At 40.1% G+C, this 18698-nt stretch overlaps 1 protein-coding gene across 3 annotated transcripts in view; it reads right to left on the bottom strand.

The window, feature by feature from the left end:
* The window catches only part of LOC127813547 (DNA (cytosine-5)-methyltransferase CMT2-like), a 33062-nt gene extending 15668 nt beyond the window's left edge, over positions 1-17394 (bottom strand). For all 3 annotated transcript variants that reach the window (XR_008026118.1, XM_052354567.1, XM_052354568.1), the window contains exons 1-5: positions 16192-17394; positions 1861-1895; positions 1617-1719; positions 301-405; positions 77-196 (exon numbers count right to left, since the gene is read on the bottom strand). Coding sequence is in view for 2 of the 3 variants with exons in the window: in XM_052354567.1 (XP_052210527.1) it covers positions 77-196; positions 301-405; positions 1617-1719; positions 1861-1895; positions 16192-17271 (1443 nt within the window). In the remaining variant the exon portion in view is untranslated. The remainder of the gene's footprint in view (positions 1-76; positions 197-300; positions 406-1616; positions 1720-1860; positions 1896-16191) is intronic.
* Between the last annotated feature and the right edge of the window lie 1304 nt (positions 17395-18698).

Here is an 18698-nt window from a genome sequence, read left to right as displayed (position 1 = left end):
AAGCATTTTTTGAGAAAGTACCTAGTTCAAACAATGAAATGAATTAATTAACAAGCCAAAGACTTGGACTGCATACCGTTGGAGCCATTTGAACAACACTGACTTTTGAAATAATGCAATCTAATAAATTATCATTCATTAAAGTAGAATAGAACAAACGCTTCTTCTCATGGAAAGCAGCTTCTGTTTTCATAACCTGAAGGTTGAAGATTAAATAAAAAATAATTTATATGGTAAATTTATATGGTAATTTATATGGTAAATTTATATGGTAAATTTTAAGAAAATCCACACACTTACAGTATCTTCAGCTTTGAAAAACCACTGAACCCTGAAATAGCCCTCATCATCTGTTGTTTCAAAAAATTCCACAATACGACCAACATGTTTTTCCCTTCCATCACCCTGAAGGAATTTCCAACATTACATCTTACCTTGTATTATAAAAACAGACTGAGCGACTTCCAAAAATGACATTGCTCATCTAAAATTTCAACACTATAATTGTGAAACTTGTTATTTAAGTGTAAATCAATAACTGAAACACTATCAATTTTCACATACTGCAACTATGATCACTAAAGTGCTGCAATTGAATCCTTAAAAATAAGAACTTAAATTATTGGGTAACTAAGAACTTATGGCATGATGAGATGGACAACTGACAAGTACTTGAACTCATCCCCAGGAGATAACCAAAAATTTTCTGTGCATTCAATCCTTCAACTTATGCACCCAATATCTCCACATTTTTAACTTCAGATGTTGTGTCGCACAGGCCAACTAAAGCCAACATCATTCAGTCCCTCCAGACCACAGTCCATCAAGAACAGCACAATTAGGTCATGGTCAGCCCCAAAATAGCTCACTCAATCAATCAACCACTTAATTCATGCTGCTGTGCCCTAGAACACACAAGCAATGTGCTGTGTCAGCTCTGCTCTCATACCATAAGAAGCACAGGAGTTCAGACAAAAGCGCAAACCAACATTATCATTCATTTAGCTGTCAATTTTCCCTTCATTCTTAATATCGTCAGGTAAGCAGGGTTATATTTAGAGTTGGGTTTGAGTTGTTCAAGGACTTCAATAATAAAGAAGTAGATATTTTATCTATTCTACTCAAATTCTAGACTCATTAGTGATATTTTTATCTTTGAAGACTCAATTGTGGGTTAGAGATTTGTTTAAGTTTCAAATTTTCAATCCTGGAAGATTTGTTTATTTTGAGAACTTTGGGTACTAACTTGAGGAGGATTATTTCTATTTGATGGTTTTTGTAACCTCCACAAGTGAATACATTTTTGTGCCCCATGGGCCAAAGGACCATCATTCATCGTACCTTCCTAAGTGGGATGTGACGTAGACAAGTCTGGAAAAAAAATCAAAACATTCCATAATTGATCAAGCTACTTAATTTTTTGAATTTACATTGGTGAAGCAAAACAGCTATGCATAAATTACCGCTGTAATAGAACAAATTTTTGAACTTCCTAAATACTTCAAGAAAGCCAAAATCAGGAAATCTGAAACAAAACTATGCAACAGCAGAAAAGTTCTTTTTGTGTGGGAGGAGGACCTGTTCTTCTGAGAAACTGCAAAATAAAGGGCATTCACCTTTACATATGCACAATCTCCAAGATTAAATATGCAGCCGTCAACATTTGCTCTGGTGTAATGGGATTTCACATTCATAATTATTTCATCCTCCTCACCAGCACTGTAGAAATGAGCATGAGCAATATTAAAGAGCAAAGATAGAACAAACATAAAAGATAGAAAAGATGGTGAGAAAGGTATAAACTAGGAAGAAGCCACAACAACATCTACCTAGGAGATGAGTTCATATATTATCACTCACTTTAGTTTCCAGCTTTGGCAGTTTGACTTTTGACTCTGCAAACTCCAAAACATTCAACTCAGTAATAAAAATAAACTAGCATGCCTCTATTGGGAAGGTAGGGATTGGGGAAAACTGAAAACAAAACAACACAGAAGGGAATAATACAGAAAAAGATCAACAAGCAACTGAAGATACACAAACCAATTTGGAAATGCCAAGTTTCTATTAGTCAAGGTTCATATGAAAATTATTAGGTGGCCATGAAAGCACAAACGGAAGCAAATATTGCTATATTTTTCTTAGTTATTAGTTATTAGTTTCTTGAATGTTTTTTCCTTTTTACTTTTGCTGAGCACATCAGGATGGTAGATCATTAGGCTTCCATGTCAAATATCATCTGTCCACGTAGAAGAAAACTGGAAACGTAGTATATATATCTCTTAAACTTCACAAGGAATGGTTACAATATATAAATGAGAAAGAAATCAATCAAATCCCTATAACTAAGGAAAAGAAGGAATAGTAATTACATCAATTACTAATTTACATCAATCAATCCTAACAATTAAGATTGATTATAATCAATCCCATAGATTGTGAGATAATTGGGATTGATAATCAATCTCATAGATTGAGGGATCTAATTTTCCAACAACACTCTCCCTCAAACTGGTGAATGAATATTGATCATTCTAAACTTACTTACAAGTTCTTCAAATCGCTTGAGAGGTAAACCTTTGGTGAGAAAATCAGCTAATTGTTTCTCTGAGGGAACAAAAGACAAACAAATTTTCCCAGCATCTAGCTTTTCTTTGATGAAATGACAATCTATCTCCACATGCTTAGTGCAATCATGCTACACCGGATTGTGTGCAATGTTGATTGTTGATTGATTGTCACACATTAATTCCATAGGACCATGACCAAGTATTTTCAAATCACTAAGCACAATTCTCAGCCAAAGTAACTCACACAATCCAAGGGCCATTGCCCTAAATTCTGCTTCAGAACTAGATCTAGACACAACACCTTGTTTTTTGCTTCTCCATGACACTAAATCCCCCCCCCCCCCAAAATTCTGGTTTCAGAGTAGATCTAGGGTCACGATCTCGTCAGAATTCTCAATGGCTGACGGCACCAGGATGAAGCAAATGGAAGCTCAATTGCAGCAAATCACGGCAGCAGTGTTCGACAAGCAAATGCGGATGGGTGGTCTGGAATCGTCCATGGAGGCAGTAGTGGAAAGGAGAACTGAAGGCACCATGGAGCGATGGAGGGATGAAAATCAGGAGCAGCACAATCAATTGCATGACTAGATGCAGATGTTCACACGCATGGTCACGAGTCAGAACCAAGTGAGGCTCTCATCGGATTTTCCTCCACGAGAGCGATCCAATCCTACCCGACCATAATCCGTCGTCCCGTGTAGAAGGTGCATATGAATTCTGGGGCAATCCGATGATGGTAGAGGATAATCACGAGGAGAGGCCGCAAGGTAGACACATAGCTTCCTGTTCACATGGATTTCCAACTCCTAAACTGGAAATACCAATGTTCGATGGGACGAACCCGAGGTGGTGGGTGCGTAGGTGCGAAAGGATGTTCAGCTTCTATGGGGTGCCGGAGCAGCAGCGTGTGACTCTTGCAGCCTCATACCTAAACGATGCAGGGGATGCATGCTTCCAGGGGTGGATCGGAACTAAGGAAGGCTGCCGATGGGCGGAATTTGTAGAGGACCTTTGTGAGAGGTTTGGAGATCGGAATATGCTGGATGTGGTCGAGGAGTTCAATAAACTTCGGCAAGAAGGAATGATGCAAGGATATCAATCGAAATTTGAGGAGCTTAAGTCCCTCATGATCATTTTGTACCCCCACCTGACTAAGGGGTATTTCGTTTCTAGTTTTGTGAGTGGGTTAAGTGAAGAATTAAGGCCCACTGTCAAAATGCAGCAGCCAAGAACGGTTAAGCAAGCCGCATAATGTGCGAGGCTTTAGGAGCTAACGGTAGAAGCATTAATGAAGAAACAAAAAGGGCAGATGAGAGTCGTGAATGTCGGAATGACTACGATGGGAAACAGAGGAGTAGGAAGAGATGGAAGTGAGATGATTCAAGGGAATGCAGGTGGAGGACAATCCTCTGCCTTAACTCCCGTGCCTTTGAATAGCGGGAGGTTCGCCGAACAAAGGAGAAAAGTCGGACTCTGTTTTCGTTGCGAGGATCGATATACTCCCGGACATCAGTGCAGGAGGCAACTCCTACTCATAGAAGGAGATGAAGATATGGAGGAGCAGGAGGAAGAAATGCTGCCTCAAGGCAGTGAAGAAGGTGAAGAAAACATAGAAATATCTCTCCATGTCTTCTGAGGTCTAGCCAACAGCAAGATCATACGAGTAGAAGGGAAATCTAAAGACTACCGGTTAATGGTCTTAATAGACAGTGGAAGCACTCATAGCTTCCTTGATGAGGAAACGGCTAAGAAGTTAAAATGTGAGTTAACAGGGACACAACCTTTGTCAGTAACGGTGGCCAACGACAATAAGGTGATATGTCGATCAGCATGTGAAGGGTTCTGCTGGGAGATGCATGGGGAGCCTTTTGAAGCCGATTTAAGATTGCTGAAGTTAGGGGGGTGCGATATAGTCCTAGGTGTGGACTGGATGAGGGGCGTGAGCCCTATCAGCTTTGACTTCAATGCAATGGAAGTTACATTTGAGAAGGATGGTAGGAAATTGACACTTACAGGAAGTCTTGAAACCGGGGTCTGTAAGATGATTACCAGAAGAAGGTTGCAGAAGGTCTTAAAATCCAAATGGACACAGATGGCCCAACTATTTTCAATTGAGGCAGTGGAACACGGAGAAGGAGATATCGAGCAGCCAGAAGCAGAGATTACTACCCAATCTCAACCGTGGCAGGCACACGAAATAGACTTCCTTAATAAACTCTTGTTTGAATTTAAGGACTTGTTTGATGAACCCCAAACCCTGCCATCTTACTTACCTTTTGATCATTCTATTGTTTTAAAACCAAATATTGAACCCATCAATATTCGGGCTTATAGATATCCTCCTAAACAAAAGGTAGAAATTGAGAACCTGATTAAGGATATGTTGGCTAGGTCAATTGTTCGGCCAAGCCAAAGCCCCTACTCCTCACCCATACTGCTAGTCAAGAAAAAAGATGGGAGCTGGCGTTTTTGCATAGACTACCGCCAGCTCAATTCCCAAACTGTGAAAAATAAGTTTCCTATCCCTATAATCGAAGACCTCCTTGATGACCTTAAACATGCCAAAGTATTCACCAAATTAGACCTTAGATCAGGGTACCATCAGATACGTATGAACCTTGATGACATCTCCAAAACAACCTTCTCTACTCATCAAGGACACTATGAATTCTTAGTGATGCCTTTCGGTTTAACCAACGCTCCCGCTACCTTCCAAGCTTTAATGAATCACATATTCGAAACCTACCTCCGTAAGTTTGTGTTAGTATTTTTTGATGACATCCTCATCTACAGCCCTTCGTTCTCACAGCACCTCACCCATCTAAGAACTGTTCTAAAGGTCCTGAGATTCAACCAACTATTTATTAAAAAGTCTAAGTGTTCTTTTGCCCAACCAAAGGTAGAATACCTGGGGTATGTTATATCAGGTGTAGAAGTTAGTACTGATTCTACCAAAATAGCTGCAATGTAATCATGGCCGAGGCCCACATCAGTAAAAGCCTTGAGGGGATTTTTGGGCCTCACCGGTTACTACAGGAGGTTCATTAAAGATTATGGGGCTATCAGTAGGGCACTCACCAATTTGCTTAAAAAAGAAGGGTTCTGGTAGGATGAGAAAGCAGAGGAGGCTTTGAGAGGCTTAAGAAGGCAATGAGCGAAGCCCCTACCCTAGGTCTCCCCAACTTCTCCAAACCTTTTACTCTGGAAACCGACGCTAATAGCACTGGAGTAGGAGCAGTGCTATCCTAGGAGGGAAGACCCCTAGCTTTCATTAGCAAAGCTTTGAGTCCAAGACATCAAGGACTCAGCGTCTATGACAAAAAGTTGATGGCAGTGTTAATTGTAGTTGGCAAATGGCGCCACTATCTGGAAGGTGGACAATTCATCATCAAAACTGACCATGAAAGCCTCAAATTCCTCCTACAACAGAGGCTGCACACGCATCTACAGAAGAAGAGAACGGCGAGATTAATGGGGTTGGACTACATTATCCAATACAGAAAGAGAAAAGAGAACAAAGCCGCGGATGCATTGTCCAGATGTATGGAAGAAGCACTGACAGCCTCCATAACAACGGTGGTACCTGACTTGTATCAGGAGGTTAATGATAGCTATGCGCAAGATGAATGGGTTAAAGGCATTATGGAGCAGCTTACTGTAAATCCAACCTCAAAACCTGGGTTTACCCTCAAAAATGGAGTACGAAGATACCAAGGTAGACTGGTAGTGGGAAACCAGGAAGAGTTAAAGGGCAAGATTCTGGAGACACTGCATGGCTCTCCTCTAGGAGGCCATTCGGGGGTGCAGGGTACCTATCAAAGGGTAAAACAACTATTCTTCTGGCCTAAGCTCAGGAAGTATGTTGTAGATTTTGTGTTGAGATGTGATGCGTGCAGGAGATGCAAACACGAAACAGTAGCCCAACCCTAGTTACTCCAGTCGTTACCCATTCCTACCCAAGCATGGACCAATATTTCAATGGATTTTGTGGAAGGATTGCCCAAGTCTGAAGGCCGTGATTGTATACTAGTGGTGGTTGACAGATTCACTAAATTCTCCCATTTCATCAGCCTAACTCATCCTTTCACCACTCAAGAAGTAGCCTGCATCTTCCTTGACAGAGTAGTACAACTACATGGTGTTCCCCAGACCATAGTGTCGAATAGAGATAAAGTCTTACCAGTCTCTTCTGGAAGGAGCTGTTCAAGAGCTTGGGAGCTAAGTTACACATGAGTTCAGCCTATCATCCGGAATTAGATGGCCAAACTGAACGAGTAAATCAATGCCTAGAAACATACTTGAGATGCCTATGTTTCTTACAGCCTAAAGGATGGCATCGTTGGCTATCATTGGCTCAATGGTGGTACAATTCCTGCCATCACAGCGCTATCAAAATGACCCCTTTTGAGGCTTTATACGGGTATAAACCACCTCTACTGCCAGCATCAACAGGGGAGGTCACTGTAGAGACGGTGGAATCATACTTACAGCAAAGACAACAAGTGTTACAGGTGTTGAAAAAGGAATTGGCCAGTGCTCAAAACCGCACAAAGCAGTTTGCTGATAGGAAAAGGAGTGACCAGGAGTTTGAGGTAGGTGATCTAGTCTACCTAAAATTCAAAAAGCACCACAGACAAACCCTAACCCCAAGTCAAAGCTCTAAATTGAGCCCCAGATCCTTTAACCCCTATCCTATTGTAGCAAGGATCGATAAGGTAGCCTACAAACTGCAGCTGACACCAGAGTCCCAAATCCACCCCATGTTCCATGTTTCTCTTATGAAAAAGTCGATTGAGACTCATGTAGCAAGCATTGCTTCACCCACCTCCTTAATTGAACCTACAGAGGTTCCGGAGCCTATAGCTATTGTGGATAGGCGAATCATACACCGACATGGAGCCCCATTGATGCAAGTTCTGGTTCGCTGGTCCAATCTCCATCCAGAAAACAATACTTGGGAGTACCTTCCCCAGCTACTAACTCAGTTTCCTAGAGTGGCTGGCCTATTATGAACTTCTTGAGGATAAGAAATTGCTAAAGGGGAGGGTAGTTGCCACGAGATTGAATAATGGGGGGCAAAAGTGTAACTAACAATTGTAGAAGGTAGCGGGAAGAGTGGTTAGTTAGTTAAGTAAGTGGATGGGTACAAGCAGTATAAATAGCTCCAATACCATCCTCCCAAAACTACTTAAAGAATTATCAATACAATCATTTTCTCCCGCCATTTCTCTCTCTCTCTCTCCCCCCCCCCCCCTTCGAACCTTCTGGTTCTTCTACATTCCTCTCAGCTGAAGAGGAATTCAGCTTGTCAAAATCAGAGTTCTGACAAACAACAAGCCAAAGATAGGAGAACTCTCACTGTAGTCATTTTTTCCATGGGTGCAAATGTCTCAAAGTAATTGATGTCATATGTTTGAGTATAACCCTTAGCCACTAATCGGGCTTTGTATCTTTCCATTGTACCACTAGCATTGTATTTTGCGTTAAATAGCCATCTACACCCTACTGGTTGAACCCCCTTCGGTCTAGGTACCATTTCCCAGGTATCATTCTTTTCTAAGGCCTTCATTTCTTCCTGCATAGCGTATACCCAATGTTGGTTTTGTGATGCCTCTTCTATAGTCTTAGGAATAGCTATGGAATCAAGGGAGGACAAAAAACTTTTGTGATGAGAAACAAATTTGGCTATAGGATGTTGTGTACAACTCCTCACACCTTTTCTAACAGCAATAGGCAAATCCAGGTCTAAGATTTTAGGGTTAGGACAATCAGTAGGGTTAAGCAAATTAGAATGTTGAGTGAGTTCCAAACCTGGCCGAGGGGTAGATGATGGATCCTACATAGCACTGGGTTAGGCTGTCCCTTCCTCTTATACACATATGGTGAGCCTTTGAACCGAACAGGAGATATCCTAGGCTGAACAGGAATTAGAGAGTCAAACGAGGGTTCCAAGTCTCTGGACTCTGTTGGCGGAGGATTAGAATAAATAGGAGAATCAGAAGAGTTAGGATCCAAAGAAGATTCAAGTTGATAGGGCTGAGACTCTTCTAAGATAGGAAGACCATGATCAATAGAAACATTCTCCCCCTAAGGACCAAAAGTAGGAACCTTGAAAAAAGACTGATTTTCAACAAAGGTTGCATCCTTAGATACAAAGACCTTTTGGATAGGAGGATGATAACACTTGTACCCCTTTTGAGTAGGAGAATAGCCAAGAAATACACACCTAAGGGCTCGAGCATCAAATTTATCCCTATGATGTTTAGATACATGGACAAAAGCCACACAACCAAATATCTTAAGAGGGAGAGGAGTATCCAGACCAATTTCTGAAAAATGAGTACAAAGACACTGAAATGGGGAGAGTTGATTTAGCACTCTTGAGGGAACCCTATTGATTAAATAGGTTGCGGTTAATACTACTTCACCACAAAAGGTTTTATGAACTGAATGATGATGCAAGAGAGCCCTAGCAACATTTAGGAGATGCCTCATCTTTCTTTTAGCAATTCCATTCTGCTGGGAAATTTCCACACAAGAGGATTCATAAACAATCCTCTTTTGTTGGAAAAAATGATTGAGATGATGGTTAAAATAGTCCCTTGCATTATGAGTCCTAATCCTTTTAATAGAAACCCCAAATTGAGTGAGAATCGTTCTATGAAACAAGGGTAGAATGCTGTTGATGGCAACTTTGTCCTTGAGTAAGTAAACCATGTCATCCTAGTGTAGTCATCTATAAAGGATACAAACCATTTGGTCCCAGAATAATTAGAGACTCTAGAAGGCCCCCCACACATCAAAATGCACTAAAGAAAAAGGAGATAAAGAAAGTTTATTGCTGATAGCATAAGGTAACCAATGGTGTTTGGACAATTCACACACATCACAACGAAACATACTGATATATACCCCTTTAAACAAGTCTGGAAACATAGATTTTAACAAAATGAAAGGAGGATGACCTAACCTAAAATCCTGAAGCCAGATATTGGACTGAGTGGAAGTATGCAGAGAAGAGGAGTGACTTAAGCTAGGTTGATCTCCTACAGGTGGCTCACTGCTCCCTTGTAGATAGTACAACCCATTAAGTGTCTTAGCAGCACCAATCATCTTCCCTGTGGCTAGGTCTTGAAACACACGATCATGAGGTGAGAAAATTACACAGCAATTAAGGCTTTGGGCAAGCTTGTGAACTGAAAGTAGATTGGTGGAGAGGCTAGGCACATAAAGTACTTGTTGGGCAGGTAGAGATGGGTTCAAGCATACGTTTCCTTGTCCAACTATAGAGATAGCTTGGCCATTAGCAACTGTAATTTTTCTAGAGCTAGATATTGGTTCAAAGGTCTCGAAGCTTAGGTTAAGTGTCATGTGATTGGTGGCTCCACAATCTAAGATCCAAAAATTATTCCTAGCTGTATATGAGGCATTAAAGGACTCAAAATTAAGGCACATACCTGCCCTTACCATCAATAACTAGTTTGCCAGTGAGTAGTTTTGAGGAAAAAATCTATCCAAAAACTCTCTCAAACTCACCTTGTTGTGAGTAGTCTTTCCAGATCTAAGAAGGCTCCCCACCTATAACACTTCCTCGTGCTGCTAGCAAGGTTAATCAATTCGCTAACCCAGCTCCTGACAAAAATGCTACTAGGTTTAGAGATAGTTCGTGCTGATTTCATCAGTGCAGAGGAGGCCCTACAATTGTCTCTGATGAGAAGCAGCAACGAACAGCTTGCTTCCAGCTTTGAGAGTAGCGTCAAAAAGGTCGTAGCCAAACCTGCAATGCAGTAGCAACAGCAAACAATGTTGTTCCCCTTGGCTTGCAATGGTGCAGGGAGCCGGATGGCTGTCGGGGGCGGTTGTTGGACGCTCACTGGAGATGTCAAGGTGAACAACAAAATGAGGAAGACCGAACAGCAGCCTGAGTAGCTTCTCATTCTGGGGCAGTGATGGCTAACAAGTGCAATGCTAGAGATGAACGACTGACGAGGGACACCGAAACTAGACGCGAAAGAGACAAGGATGTACGCAACAACCAAGGCTAGGGCGGATAGAGGTGATGCCGAATACGAGTAACGCACAAGGATGAAGTAGTGCCGGCAATAAAGGCATGCAATTGAGGGATGTACACCGTAGAACTGCAACGATGGCATAACTGGGGAACATGGCTGTAACGACCCATTGTTGAGTCTCGGGTATGATTTTCGTATGCTTTGGTACTAATTTAATCTTGTTGGGTTGATATTATAATTAATAGTTGGTGTATGGTTTTGTTGGATAATGTTTAAGTGTGAAAATTAGAGATTAAGGTAAGTGTGGTGTTGTATCCGAAGGTATGGGAGAGTTGTAGGTTGGATATTGGAATGAGGTATGTGTCATTCAAATGAGGGATGAAGCATTCAGATGAATTTTGAAATTCATTCAAATGGAGTCCCTGTAGCATTCGAATGAGCTTAATTTTTCTCTTACATTCGGATGCCTTTCTATTTCATTCAAATGACTCTCGTTCCAGAAAGTCACTTTCACCTTGCGACCCGATTTTGACCCCGATGCACTCCGAATCTTGAAAAACATAAAACATGAAAGTTGTAGATATTTCTCTTGTCTTTCCATAGCATCTTGAATCACCTCAATTGGAGTTCAGATGAGAGAGTTATGCTCAAAATACGAAGATGTGTCAAATCTGTCCATAATACCCATTTTTATATAATTCCTCTCATTTGAATTGGTTATTGTTGCATTCGAATGGGTCCTTCTGAGACTGAAAAACCAAACCACTTTCTCGATTCAGAAGTTGCTTTTTGGTAAGGTATGTCGGGAATTTATATATATATATATATATATATATATTGAGTATTAAGAGAAGAGGGAATTAAAATTAATTACAGAGAGAGTGGCTTGAACAATGAAGAGGTGCAGAGAAGAAGAAGAAGAAAGCAGGCAAGCTCCTCTTTCCTTCCTTGCAAGCTCTTCCTTCTTTTTTCTTCCTTCCCTTGATTCCTTTGAGGTTCCCTAATTTAGCTTGCACGGGTGAGTGAGCTGGTTCTTTGTTATGAATATATATATATATATATATATATATGTATATACATGGCTGAGAAGCATGGGTATACTTTGAGATAAGTGGCAGAAGGGTAAATTATATATATATAGCCGAGATTCTATTTCCATGGTGAGGCTCTTAATTGTGCTATTTGGACAAGACCCTGTTTATGACCGAGTCTCCATGGCTTCTAATTCTTTGTATATATAAACTTCCATACGTGGTCTCTGTTCCCTTATTTCTTAATAATTTTTAGTCAAAGAGTTTATTCTTAGAAGGGGATGAATGTTGGGAGACTTGCATGTGGGTATCTTTTAATGGAAGAGCTTGAGATGGTCTTGCTTTGGCTGCTCCGAAGAGATTCTCTCCTCTCTAAATTTCTTGTGGAATGAAGATAGGGTTAGTTGTGGCTTTTCATCCCATGTTATTTTATATGCTTGTAGGGAAATGGGTATTATTGGCCGAGAGAGCAGTGCATGTGCTCATGTAATTTTTCCATGTTTTATTATTCCAAATGCATGCAAGGGCTTGGAATTATGCATTTGGGGGTTTATACATGAGTGGGTGCCTGGTCACGAGCATGATAGTATTTCATATATTTTATTGTTAGACACGAGCATTACATTGGGCATGTGATTTTCCTATGTGGGCGAGGCTTGATAGGATACTCGGCTTATAGCGGCTTCGTATCCCGTCCGGTTTACTACGCCACCCCTTATATGTTGCATTGTATAGTCTTGGCACCAGTTCTGAGATACAGTTGTATGGTGTCGGGTTTCCCGAACCGAGTTTATATATTAGGGTCGCTTTGGCATGCCTCGGTTATATCATGGACGTTTATGTGTGCCCCAGCAGGTGTTGGTCGCTCCCACCCTAGCGAGGTTTGACTCGAGTGACAGGTATCGCTTGCCTTCAGGGCAGCAACATGTTTGTGATATGGACTTGGGTGCTACTGCATTTCTTATTTGGGCCCCAAGATCCTGTATGTGTGCATTGATGCTTATACAGTTGGTACTTGTATTCGTTTATGAGATTACATGGCATGTTATGCATGAGTTTTGATTTGTTATGCACTTCAGATATAGGTTCACTCTTAGCGCATTCTTCATCCGTCATTCTTTCCTTTATGAGCTTACTGAGTCATTTGGACTCACCTTGTTTTCTCTTCATTCCAGGTAAAGGCAAGGACCCAATTGTGGGCGAGTTTAGTGGTTCCCGACTTCTGGGGTAAGCAGTGTACAAGCCCATGCAGACCTAGTAGTTGTCAGCCTAGGGGTTTCTTTATATGCATTTTGTCGCTTCCAACGTATACTCTTTTTAGTTTTCTTTTGGGTCTGTATGGATTTTTGTGTTGATATGGCCTGATTGCCAGTATTGTATGTTATGCATGCTCGGGCTGTGTAAGCCTAGTGATCAGTTGTGTAGCAAGTTGGGGTTTTGATAATCATGCCATGATGGCAAGTTTCCCTTATCAGGTTTTTGGTATTTATCAGTTGCATGCATGACAGGTTCATCCAGGTTCAAGTTGTCTCTATTTTAGTAGGGTACCCGCTCTGGTTCTATGGGGACCTGGGTGGGGGTCTTACAATGGCAATGGCAATTAAGGCCGACAAGAAACACGCCAAGAAGCCCTAGAAACGATGAAGGCAAAACAGTTGGCAATGAAGGCCGGAGAGACAAAGGGAGCCGAAAATGAAGGTAATAAAGGCCAAAAAAACACCCTAGGAAGATGGCTCTGATACCATGTAGAAGAAAACTGAAAACATAGTATATATATATATCTCTTAAACTTCACAAGGAATGGTTACAATATATATAGGAGAAAGAAATCAATCAAATCCCTATAACTAAGGAAAAGAAGGAATCCTAATTACATTAATTACTAATTTACATCAATCAATCCTAACAATTAAGATTGATTATAATCAATCTCATAGATTGTGGGATAAGACTAATTATAATCAAAGATTGAGGGATTTGATTTTCCAACAACAATCCATTGCTTCCACACACACCCCCCACCCCCTTAATGGCCTATTTGCAATAAGCAATATATCTGCAAAGCATTTATGTATTAGGCATCCATGGTTGCAACCTTTTACTTTTCAATAAAAACAACATACCAAGCCTTTTATCACATTTTGCGGGTCAAACACATAAATTTTAACATGCTAGTGATTTCTATCTATGGTTTTACCTTCTATAAGACCTTTATAACTTATATCATACTTAGGCGGTATCTCACCAAGTTTTTCTTAATCTTCCTCTAGCTCTTTTGCTAGATATTTGTTGCATTCTATTCACTATCCTCACAAGAATCCCTATCGGTCTTCTTCTCACATTACCAAGCCATCTTAATCATGTCTCACCCATCTTATCTTCAATAGAAATCACTCCAACCTTATTATGTATGACCTTATTTCTAATTTTATATTTTCTTGTATAGCCACACATTCATCTTAACATCTTCATCTCTATTACACTCGTAACTTAAATATGCCGGTGTCATAGAACAAAGTTGATCTCATAGTTGTCTAATAAAATTTTTATTTTAGCTTTAATGGAATCCTACTTAGAACATAAAACGTTGTATGCACTTTTTTCCATTTTAACCATCTTGCTTAATGGATATACCTCTATACCTTTGCCTAGATATGTTTAGGAAGTTCGTCAATTACTACGGCAAATATGCAAGGGTTTAATGCAGATCATTGACATAGTCCCATTGTAATTGGAAAAGCCTCATTATCACCGTCACATGTTCTGACACATGTTCCTGCTTCACAATGCATGCCTTTAAACTTATATATAAGCAATTATCTCTCTATAGTAATACTGTTTTCTTAGTTTCCTTTTTTTCGAGTCACAGACACCATAGGAGGCCTTGCCTCACCACCATTGATGTCATCAACCATCATCAACGAAAACTGACTCCCATCCCACAGCAATGAGCCCAAAAAGGGGCCTTGCCTCGATGTAGTCCGACCTCAGTTTTGCTGGTTCAATCAAACCAGATTGGAGAACATGGATTAAGCCCTAACCCGATTGTTAATGATCCAAACCTATCTGATACCCAATTTATAAACCAATAACCCAATTAATTGGTATTCAATCAATCAATTTGATTTTATTAATTACAGATTGAACCCTTATACCACAAACTCTTGCCTTATTCGTAAATCATGTATGAGATGGAAGAATGTGTAATTAATTTGTTTACCATGTGTCAAGGGCCTAAGATGAATTATTATTTAGTAGGTCGAACTTATGTAGGGAAAAGGGTGAGCTAGAACCAAGTTAATGTCAACTAGGAGGTCAGTTAAGTGAAGAGAATGGGCAACAGTCGATGGAGACAATCAGATGTATGATTGACTGAGGGTAAAAAGAAGGTCTAAAAGATAGACTAACGAGGGGGAACAGACAATTGTTGTCTGAGTGTTGGAGGTAATCGATTGTCATTTGAGTGTTGTTCAACTGCTTAGTAAAAAGCCAACTGTTGGGGTAAAAAGCCAACTGTTGGGGTCATTGGTGAACTGTGGGGTCCATGAGCTGAAATCAAGGAAAGTAATAGCTAAGTTGAAACTCAGAAGGTGTGTGCTCTTCAATAAAGAAGTTCAAAACAAATTATATAGAGTCCCTAATTTCCATCTTGAGGGTTAATGTAAAACCCATTATGCATTCACGCAGTCCTGAGGAGACCTACTCGGACCTCGTGTCTCAGGTCTATCTATTGGATGTAGGTGGGCACAGCCATGCTATATACTACCCCTTGAGCAGCGGTACACCCAAGGTACAGGTAAGTGGGGAAGGATGCCACAATTTACACTTTATTTTGTCTCATCTACCTAGAAAATATCATCTGCAAAATACAGACACCAAAGCACCTCTACTTGGATATGCTTAGTGAGTTCATCCATTACAAGGGCAAAGAGATGAGGGTTTAAGGCAAATCCTTGATCTAATATAATTATAATTGAAAAAGCTTGTATCTCCTTCACGTGGTCTAACATATGTTTCTGCTCCATAATACGTGTCTTCAATAAAAGCAATTTGAACTCATTACTAAATCTATAGACTATAATTACCATATGTAAGGGCGGCAATCTACAATCTTATAAATGTCATGTCTTAACAGAGTTGGTCCACATCACTAGTCATTATGATCAAGATTAACAAAAAGAAATAAAAGGGAGAGAATCTGCAACCTTGTGATTTTCTCTTCTTTTTTTTCTTTTTTTTTTTGCCAAGTAACCTTATGATTGTTTGAGTTTGTGAGATAATATGTATAAACCACAGTTACGAAAACCACAGTCCTACTTTAATGATGTCTGAAACTGTTGCCTGCAAAGTACGACTTCAAAAAGGACTTTCGTTTCAACTAGGCACGATCTGGATGGGAAACTAATTTCTAGAGTTGGGGGGAGAGAGGAAGAGAAGGAGAGCAGTAAAGAAAAGGCCTCAAAGGAGAGGGAGGAAGACTGAGGAAGAGGTGTTTGTGGCTTGTGGGTAGCTCCGAGTCTCCATCTTCTAGTTTAAGAAAATACACATCAAAAACAGTAAAATTTGATGGTTGTGTACCTCCTTCAATTCATATCGCCATAGCCATTTTTCTCTAGCTTCTTCCTCCGGAACCGGTTCGCCAATGAAGAAACATGAAATTTTCTGCTTGCTCACTTTCTTCTTCGAAGAAGCACTTCCCTCAACCTTCTGGGATTGTCTTTTATCCGCTGAAGCGTCAGGCAATCCAGTTAAGCTCGTCTTTTTATCATCACACTCAGTCCTCAAAACCCGAAATGGGATTTTCCGCGACCGTAGACACTTCTCAACCAACACATCTGAAGAGTCCCAACAGATGGCCTTAATCTCCTCCGTTGGCTTTCTATTCTCCAAGAAATCAGACTTTGTTTCAATTTCTTCTGTCCCAACAGGCTCTAATGATACTGCCCGATATACTAAGCACTTCTCATCAGTGCCATTTATCGTTTTGCTTGGAAATTCAATCAAAGCAGACTTCAAGTCCATATCTTCTTCAGCCCCAGCCGGTCGAAATGAAACTGTTTCAATTAAATTGGACATTGTCTTGCTAGAAGATTCAGAACTCGCCGATGGTTTCTTAACCTTCTTCAGCGGCGGCTCGCTAGATGAAGCACAAACCAGCACCATCCGCGATCTCGAGCACTTCGCATTTCCCTCAGAAACGCATCGTTTCCCCGAGGAGTCCGACCACTCTAACAACTTCAAATTCCCGCCTCCACCGCCGCTCTCCCCTGCCCTATCCGGCGACGGCCCGGCGACCGGGATAGACAATGCAGGAGCCAATTTGAACTCAAAGACGCTTCTGTAATTGTTATCGGTGAACCTAAGCGATCTCCAAACTAAATCCTTGGCCGAGGAGCAAAGCTCGAGCCTTTTCGGCGGCACAGGCTTGTCTCCGTTCTCTTCGCCTCCGATCACGTACAAGGACAGCGCCAAAGCATCCGGATTTAACTCCGACCTTTTTCCGGCCGGCGATTCTGTCGCATTGCCTCCAGTTCCCGCCGGAGATGAAGTCAATATCGGCGATTTCCTAGCGCAATTAGCCCCAGATATGCCCTGCATTGTGAGCTTAGAAGCAGCAGCTTTGGCCGGGCTTTCAGTTGAGCCCTTCGGCTTCACCATTATCGAGCGAAAGTGAGGGCCTGGAAGGAAAAAGACGGAGAACCAGGGAGTAGTGATCGAAGTTAGAGAGAGAGAGAGTTGTTGGCAGCGGTGGAGAGCAGACAGTGGTTTTGATTTGTGCACTTCAAGTCCGCTTTCAGCGTATAAGTCAAATTTTTAAGGGAATATAAGATTACATTACTGTAATTTTTTTTATTTCTCTCGTCACTTTTTTTTTTTTTACTTTTCTAAATTTTTTAAAAAAAAAACAGTGCCCGGCAATTGTTGGGGTTGATATTGAGAGAAAAAAAAATGAAATAAAAAAAATAAAAAAATAAAAGTAAAGAGAAAGACGAAATCCAATACTAATTGCAAGCATGTTGAAACTAAAGAATAAGCGAGATAAATAAATAATTTTTAGATAAAGAATGAGTCATATAATAGTAGAAAGAAATGAGATCTTAGTCGCTTGTGGTGTCGGAATCTCAATAGCAATTGACACAAACGAATGCTCCAAATATTAGTGTGTTTTATTTTGTGAATTCATTTCTCCTTTCATCCCAATAATTATTTTTCATTGACCAGTGTTTCATCGATTGCAAAGTTGTTAAAATCATTAATCTTGACATTGATTAGCACTATTTTACTAGCAACGTGTGATTTTATATCGGATTTTTTTATCCAAAACTCAAACATTTTTAATTGTTAAAAAAGTATAGGAGAGAGAAAAAAAAAGTATGCTAGTGTCATTATTGTCATTGCTCTTCCTCAATTGTCGCCAATGTTATTGTAGAAATATAATAATTAAATTTATTTATACTAAGAAATAACTCAACAGAGATTGGTGAAAAAATAAGGGATAGGGTCTGTGTAAGAAACGAAAATGAGAGGGAAAAATGATGAGAAAAAGTAAGGTGGATGACTATATTTTTATTATTTCAAAAAAAATTAACTAGGTTAACCAAGTATCAAAGAGGTTAATGCAACAAAGCTTTTAAAGTCGAAGGATATCATTACTATTTTTGAACCCTTAGAGATGCTTAGAGTATTTAAGCAAGCCTCAAATGTAGCCTAAGCTTGTATTTTTTCCATTTTTCAATTGACATGAAACTATGCTTGTATTTTGTTATTATTTTAAATTGCATGTAGCCTATTTAGATTAAATCGGTTATGAAGAAACCTTACATGCTTTAATTTAATTTTTTTTTGACATTTTCTTTTCACTAACTCCCTTTATTAAGAAGTTTCACTTAGCTCACCATATTTTATTGGACAAAATGCACCTAAATCTCCTATGGGTTAGGTCATTAGTTAAAACACTTCGTTTGGTTTGAAAATGTTTTTACTAGTCCCTATAATTTAATTTTTTACTTAGACACCCCCTCTATTACTAATTTTGTTACTTGACCCTTAATTAAACTACATTAAATTAAATTAAAACTAAATTT

The sequence above is a fragment of the Diospyros lotus genome, chromosome 11 (assembly GCF_014633365.1).
Source record: "Diospyros lotus cultivar Yz01 chromosome 11, ASM1463336v1, whole genome shotgun sequence".
NCBI classification, from domain to species: domain Eukaryota; kingdom Viridiplantae; phylum Streptophyta; class Magnoliopsida; order Ericales; family Ebenaceae; genus Diospyros; species Diospyros lotus.
Note: the sequence above shows the minus strand (reverse complement) of the source record. Positions and strands in the feature narration are given on the sequence as shown.